The sequence below is a fragment of the Melozone crissalis genome, unplaced genomic scaffold (genome assembly GCF_028551555.1).
Source record: "Melozone crissalis strain CALT ecotype California unplaced genomic scaffold, PUWL_Pcris_2 ptg000045l_1, whole genome shotgun sequence".
Lineage (NCBI taxonomy): Eukaryota > Metazoa > Chordata > Aves > Passeriformes > Passerellidae > Melozone > Melozone crissalis.
The window spans coordinates 7,553,396-7,561,809 of NW_026535823.1; the positions used below are offsets into that span (position 1 = coordinate 7,553,396).

At 37.5% G+C, this 8,414-nt stretch overlaps 1 protein-coding gene across 2 annotated transcripts in view; it reads left to right on the forward strand.

Moving 5' to 3' along the window:
- BRINP3 (BMP/retinoic acid inducible neural specific 3) overlaps positions 1-7,494 on the forward strand; it is a 198,016-nt gene extending 190,522 nt beyond the window's left edge. For both annotated transcript variants that reach the window (XM_054285676.1, XM_054285677.1), the window contains exon 8: positions 6,114-7,494. In XM_054285676.1, the coding sequence (XP_054141651.1) occupies positions 6,114-7,230 (1,117 nt within the window). In that variant the 3' untranslated portion in view covers positions 7,231-7,494. The remainder of the gene's footprint in view (positions 1-6,113) is intronic.
- Positions 7,495-8,414: the final 920 nt, after the last annotated feature.

Sequence of the window (8,414 nt, forward strand, 5' to 3'; positions counted from 1 at the left end):
ATATATTATATTAAAACTTTACTAAAAGAATAGAAGAAAGGATTTCATCAGAAAGCTAGCTAAGAATAGAAAAAGAAAGAATGATAGCAAAAGCTTGTGTCTCTGACAGAGAGTCTGAGCTAACTGACTGTGATTGGCCATTAATTAGAAACATCCAACATGGGCCAATCAAATATCTACTTGTTGCATTCCACAGCGGTAGATAATCAATGTATACATTTTGTTCTTGAGGCCTCTCAGCTTCTCAGGAGGAAAAATCCTAAGAAAAAGATTTTTCATAAAATGTGTCTGTGACACCAGAGGGCCCTGGACAAGCTTCAGATGACAGGCTGGATTAAATGTTAGAAAGGAATTCTCTGTAAGGTTGGGGAGGCCCTGGCACAGGGTGCCCAGAGAAGCTGTGGCTGTCCCTGGATCCTGGAAGTGCCCAAGGCCTGGCTGGATGGGGCTTGGAGCAGCCTGGGACAGTGGAAGATGTCCCTGCCCATGGGACTGGATTGGCTTTAAGGTCCCTCCCAACCCAAACCATTTTGTGGTTCTGTGATTCTGCAATCACTCAATGCTCTCCTGGCTACTGTGCAGTTTGCAATTTTACCCTGATTCCTAGAAGGAAAACAACACTCGTATAAAGACCATTATCAAATTAAGCAGCCATTACTGTTGTTGTTTTGAATCACAGCACAGAAACAAAGCACTTGGAGTCTGCTTTGTCCTTCCCAAGATGTAAATCCACCTGATCCAGTGTAGGATGTGTTAGAGATGGCTGTAAGTGCACTTGGTGCTGATGTTGCTGTCTCACAGATTTATACTGGACTTGGCCTCCAAAGAAGGGGAAAGTAGGTAATGGGTATTTTACTGCCTCTCCTCTTCTTGTTAAATTGTCTTCATTTTTTTACTTAGCATCTGCCTCACTGAGTACTCATCATCTGCTACTGAGCCATCTGATGTACAACAGATGTTAAGCACTTAGTGAGGCAGAGAAGGAGGTAAAAGTGTCAAATCATGATTAAATACTTGCTCCAGCTATTCTATAGGGTGACCATAGTGCTTTGTTCTTACATTTACTGTTACAGTGTGCTTGAACAGGAATAGACACATGGTTTGGATTAAGCTTGCAACTGCTCTAGTAAAAATAATCCTGTTTTTAAATAAAGTTTTGGGTTTTTTTCATAGTAAGAAAAAAAATTGCAAAATATTTTAAATGCACTTCAGAATTATGATTTATATCTGCCATTAAGATTCTCATCAGAAACTTGGCTGTTGTTAATTGCTGCATTAACTTCCCTAGGATTATCATATTTTTACCATGCTTGTGTAAAAGTGAGATTATCTGGCAAGCTTTCCTTCCCCTGCAAGCATTCCAGCTGAAAGCTGGTGCAGTTTATGGGGCAGCAGATTTAACCACAGGAGTCTCTTCATTCTGCAGCAGTAGCCTGAGCTTGCAGCAGAGTAGGAAATGAGTAGAAGTTGGAGCTGAAGTTGTCATTGAAGCAGAATTAGTTAACAATCTGCTTCCAAGTAAATTTTAAGAACTGAGAAAATTTGTGGAATATTGTTGTGCACCTTCAGGTAGTTTCATATTGACATATTTGATCAGACAAGGAGGAATAAGGAGGGAGGAATTCTTCTTCTTATTATTATTAATAAGGACGAGGAATTGTTCTTCCCTGAGAGGTGTGATTTGTGTGTCAGTGCAGTCAGTGGTGAGATTCAAATCCCAGAATAATGGAGACCCAGTTTTGGGGTCTTAACTAAAAGGCAGAAATTTGGGATTTGGAAGGGTTTCTTGTCTCCATGTTCGTAAGTCGGAGCAGTGGTTCTCTTCTTTTAGAGACAACAGGTTTTCTACTAACAGGACAATCAACATTCATGTTCTTATAGAAATTCTGCCCAGATTTAGCACTTATTTTGTACTTTTGTGCTGGTTTTAAAATGTTGATTTCAATTATTTGATATTAATAAACAAAAGAAGTTTGAAAAATTCCAAACAATTTCCAGGAAGGTGTAATTCATTACATAATTTGACAAGTATCCTGTACTCACAAAGTATCATATTTAATTAAATTAAAAATGTACTTCTACAGTAAAGTTGTGATTTCAAGTGTGTGAATGGCCAGAAATAGCTTTTGATTATAAATTATCACATAACTTTGCAGGATGAGGATGACACAGGCATTTCAAGAATTCCATTTTTATTTGAAGCTCACTGGAGTGACCAGGACTATTCTTGCTGGTTTCATTAGCTTTAGAAGCTGGTTCTACACCTCAGTGTTTGGAACACTAACTCATCAGGACAGCATGTATGATTTTCCAAATCAAATAATAATGGTTTTTTGTTAAAAGAATAATTGAAGAGCTCTTTCAAGCCTTGCTCAGGGCACCGGTGTTCATGTTGCTTTCTCTAGTTCTGAGTGATAAAGTTCTGGAATGGCCTGCCTGAGGAAATGGTGGAGTCACCATCCTTGGATGTGTTTAAGAAAAGCCTGGATGTGGCACTTGGTGCCAGGGTTTAGTTGAGGTGTTGGGGCTGGGATGTACTCAATGATCTTGAAGGTCTCTTCCAGCCTGGTCATTCTGTGAATTCTGTGAATTCAGGGAGGCTTCATCTATTTCATTTTATCTTATAGTGTGTAAAGATTCTGACAGTGCCCCTCTCACTGTCCTCTGCTCTCACCCCTGCCCTGGAGATCCCAACCAGCCCATTGCTTGTTCAATACTGAAAATTTTGTTCTGTAGTCTTCTTTTTTTGCGGAGTGCAATTTTCCTCTTCTACCTGATTTCTTGATTTCTCCAAGGAGTCTCTGTCCATCCACCACACCTCTGTGATGTTGGGGAAGTCACAGTACTGGAAGTGTGTCCAAATTTGCCTGTTTCCCATACACATCCATGTCCAGGCACAGAGAAGATCCCCTAGGTGCACACTTTCTGCACAGAATGAATCACACAATCACAGAATGTTTTGGGTTGGAAAGGACCTTGAAGATCATCCAGTTCCAGCTGGATGATGCAGTTCCAAAGCACACTGGAAAGCCTCTCTCCCTGGATGCTTTATTTTCCAGCCCCAAGCTAGCAATGCTTGAAGCCCTTGTCACAGGGTTAGCAAGTCTGGCACCCGAGCTGTCACCTCTCACCTTCTCTGAAACCCCTCTGTCCCTAGATGCCACCATTCCCAGAGGGGCTGTGGCAGCCTCAGCTGCACCAGCTGTTCAGCCAGATGTGACCTGCAGAACACATCTGCTTCCCATCAAACCTGTCCCTTGGCTGCAGGCTACAGAATTTATCTAGTATTGAATTTCTAGGAGAAAAAGAAGGATTTTGTAATGATGTGCCAGCGTGAGTTTACCCAGTTAAGGATGAGTGGCTTAAATAAAGTAGGTATCATCCACATTTTATGTACTTTTGCATAATTTACTTAATTTGCGCCACTGAAAGCAATAAATTTACGAAGAGTAACAGTATTCCTTAATGGCTAATTTTAAAACAAGCAGTTAAGTAAGGAAGTAGATTTTATTTTTTTAAAATAGACTGTATTTGTTAAATAATCAAGGACTAGTATAAGCAGATTCTTCTTGAAATCTCTCTGTTTAAAATCAGGTAAAGAGAAATCAAAGGAAGGCAATAATATTAGAATGTATTGCTTTGAACTTCATTGGAATAAGGAGATAACCTCCATCCCTCTAAAGTTGTTAACCTCTTTGCAACTGCTAATCATCAAAGACATGGCAGTTTAAATAAGCTAGATAATACTAAATTACAAACAACATTACTAAGTTATAGAAAGAAACTTACTTTATTTTGCAGCTTGTAATTTCATGCAGATTTTTAAACTGCTGCTTGTATTCCCTAACAAAATAGAAGGAGAAAGGTAAGCTCATTAAAAATAAAGATAACAAAATGAAGTGACTTTATAAAGATTTTTCTTCTCATAATCATTGAAATAGTAGATTACATCATTAATAAAGAAAAAAACAATGTTTTATACACTCTGTGGTTGGAATACCCAGAATGTGGTTGGCTCACCCAGAATATTTTTGCTTAATGCTCACTTTCAAATAAGCACCAAGAAGAATATTGATAAGGTATGTTCATGTTGTGCATGTTATTATATTTACTTATACTTCTAGAAAATACTTGGAGCTATAGGCTATAAACCCCCAGCCCTGAACAACCAAGATTCCTGCCCTAAAAGAGGGAAAAATTTTAAAGATTTAAAAAGTCACCATATTACTGGTGACTTAGATCACGAGAATATTTTTTTAAGGAACTTTATTTTCATGTTTCTTAAATACCATAATTTGAGATGCCATGGATTTCTCCTTGAGGCAAATTCAGATGTGACTTAAAAGTCAGTAAGGAACAAATGAGGGTCTTGTATTTTAACTCCAAAACAATGTAATGAACGGGGAAGAAACTGCACAACCATCATCATTCATGTGGCAACAACAGATCTGATTGCAGCAGACAAAACAAGCTATTTAAACTGTGCATTGCTGGGAATAATAGGACTTGAAAAATGCAAAGAAAATAATTTTTCTGACTATTTCCATGTAGCTCTGCTCTTCCCATTGTCATTCTTCTAGTGGCTGTGCCTCATCAGCCTAAACTGTTGCTTTCAGAATGTTTTCCCAGTGTGAGGTAGGACATTAACTGTTCCTCCTAGTGAAACTGAAATGAGATGACAAGAAGAACATTAAAGTAATCTTTTAATTTTGTCCCCAAAGATGAAAAGTAAACACAACATGCTCATGCTTGGCTTCCTGTAGAGATTCTGTAGTGCTGGAAGTGTTCTAAAGAATCTCTTTTGGTGGGGAGCGGGGATCTGTGCTATTCTAGGAAAGAATTTTGGCTTGCTGTCTGTAAATCAATGCAGCTCTAGCTAGTAAAAAAAAAATAAAATCTTCATAATAGAATAGAGGGACAGTAGAGTTGTAGACACTTAGATATACACTAAACTCTCCCTTGTTCAAATAGAACACACAAAAATAATCTGAACTGTGTAGGATTTCAAGATGTTTATCTGAAGACAGTTACAGAAAATGGCTCTTTGTCAGGCTGCCTTGACAGAGCCACAGAGAAAGCAAATACCTGAAATAAATGTTCCTGTCATGCCTGTGGTTTATAAGGAAAGTTTTCTTTTGTGATTCTGCATTGTTAAGAGACAATTTATACCTGTATCTATCTGACAGCAGATGCTATCGTGCCTTAACCTGACATTAAAACCAGCTTTATTTTCCTCTTTCTATAAAATTGATAAATTAAAAATAATTTAAATATATATTATATTATATTATATTATATTATATTATATTATTCATATATATTATATAAAATAGATAATATATATTATATAATATATATTTTATTATACATATTATTCATAAAAGAGAGCAAAGTCTATAAAAAGTCTATAAAATATAACAAAGTTTATATTATATTATTTATATATATGTTGCAGTGTGATGTCAAGGTTTACCTCAGAAACCCAAGTCTCTCCCCGTATTGTATTATATAATATATATTATATATTATCTTATCTTATCTTATCTTATATTGTATTATATTATATTATATTATATTATATTGTATTATATTAATTATATTATATTATAATTATATTATATTATATATTTTTTATTATGTATAAAATTCAAAAAATATCACAAAGCCTATAAAAAGTCTATAAAACATAACAACCTTTATATAATATATGTATATATATTACATTTATATGTATTCTATATTATATTATATACATTATATTATATATAAAAAGTCTATAAAAAGTCTTTAAAATATATCAAATTCTATAAAAGTATAAAATATAGCAAAGTTTATATAATACATATATATATTATTATATATTATATAATATTATATAAATATTATCTATTAATATATTATATATAAAAAGTCTACAAAAGTCTATAAAATATAACAAAGTTTATATTATATTTATATATATTTTATTATATTACATTATATATATATCTTATAAATATACTATATTTAAAATTGATAAAGTATAACAAAGTCATATTGGCTAAACCACATATTTGCTAAAACACGTGTTTGCTCAAATCCTCACTAAAAACCACTTTTTTCCCACACTTCAGGTCTTCCAACTACTGGCTGACCCGCATTCAGTCGCTGCTGTACTGCAACGAGAATGGGCTGCTGGGCAGCTTCTCGGAGGAGACGCACACGTGCGCGTGCCCCAACGACCAGGTGGCCTGCCAGGCACCGCTGCCCTGCACGCTGGGCGAGGGCCCCGCCTGCCTCAGCTGCGCGCCCGACAACCGCACGCGCTGCGGCGCCTGCAATGCTGGCTACATGCTCAGCCAGGGCCTCTGCAAGCCTGAGGTGGCCGACTCCACCGAGCACTACATCGGCTTCGAGACGGACCTGCAGGACCTGGAGATGAGGTACTTGCTGCAGAAGACGGACAGGAGGATCGAGGTGCACGCCATCTTCATCAGCAACGACATGCGCCTCAACAGCTGGTTTGACCCCTCCTGGAGGAAGCGCATGCTCCTCACCCTCAAGAGCAACAAGTACAAGTCCAGCCTGGTGCATATGATACTGGGCCTGTCTCTGCAGATTTGCCTGACTAAGAACAGCACCTTGGAGCCCGTCCTTGCTGTTTATATCAACCCTTTTGGGGGCAGCCACTCTGAGAGCTGGTTTATGCCTGTGAATGAAAATAATTTCCCAGACTGGGAGCGGACTAAGCTGGACTTACCCCTTCAGTGCTATAACTGGACACTGACTCTGGGCAACAAGTGGAAGACATTTTTTGAAACTGTGCACATCTATTTGAGGAGTCGAATAAAGTCGAACGGCCCAAACGGCAACGAGAGCATCTACTACGAACCCCTGGAATTTATCGATCCCTCCAGAAATCTGGGCTACATGAAAATCAACAACATCCAAGTGTTTGGCTACAGCATGCACTTCGACCCAGAAGCAATTCGAGACTTGATTTTGCAGCTGGACTACCCCTACACTCAGGGCTCACAGGACTCAGCACTTTTGCAGCTGTTGGAGATTCGGGATCGTGTAAATAAACTCTCTCCACCCGGCCAACGTCGCTTGGACCTCTTCTCTTGCTTGCTCCGTCATAGACTCAAACTGTCTACCAGTGAAGTGGTGAGGATCCAATCTGCTTTGCAGGCCTTTAATGCCAAATTGCCAAACACAGTGGATTATGACACAACCAAATTATGTAGTTAACCATAAATGTGAAGCACAACACAAAACTTTGAAGGAGTTTTTACAGTGCTTTTGTGGAACAGTTTATGTTTGGAAGAGTAAATTTAAATTGTCTTTTCAATATCTGTCTTATATCAGTCAATACTGTTGGATGGCAATTTACACACATGAACTTGCTGACAATGAATATATTATACCTGCAGTTTTGGTTTATGAATGAAATAAATACTGACACCAGTCTAGAAGACATTCTACTTTTTACAATAAATTTCATTTGTAATTTTATATGTTCCGTGGCAATGATTTTGTGCATTACATCCTCTAGAGGGAACATAGAAGGAGACCAATAAAATTTTGTAGCTGAACAGTTATTACAAAGAAATGCTGTGGGATTCTTTTTTCTTACACAAAAGTAGTAACTTTGATACACTTTTGTGTGTGTTGAACTCAGGAGGGGTAGGCAAAAAGAAGAGATTGACTCCAGATTTTAAGAGAAACTGTCAGAAAGTCACAGCCATAGGATATTTTAATTTTAGGATGTGGATCTAGGAGTTCATGCCAGTGTAGTGATGCTCCACCTGAGGCTGGTCCTTTCCAAGGTTCTCAATGTGACACCAGGGTGATCCCAGGGGGTATTTTAGGATGGGCAGGAGGTTGGAGGTGTGAGATGCACAGCAGTGCAAGGCTGAATTAGCTCTAGAGGAGGCAGGTGAGAGACTGTCTGCAAATGACCAAATGCCCCTGATCCTTTGCTCTGCATATTTACCAAAAGAATCAAGCATATGTACACATTGCCTCCTCCCAGATGCACACACTATAACATTCAGAATTCTCTGTTTTGGACTGCTTACCCAAATACAGCCATGTTGCTTAGATTCAAGTTAATTAAAAAATTAATTGAAGTTAAAATTTGTTATTAGCTAAAATTAGTTAAAGCTAAAAAATTAATTAAAGTTAAAAAATTCCCTGCCAATGCAACTGTTTAGTAGATGGGTATTTTTTCCATTCTATTCAGTGCAAGAATTTTCAGTTTTGTAAAACATATCCCCTTTTACAGATACAAGAAATCCAGTCTATAAAGCTGTGTGCAAGTCATTAATTAAACATTGTCAATTACTGAAATTAATTAAATGTGAATGTCTGTGGATCAGAATTAGGTATTTTGTTGTTTGACATATCTCAGCAGAAAAAAAGCACATCTGAGA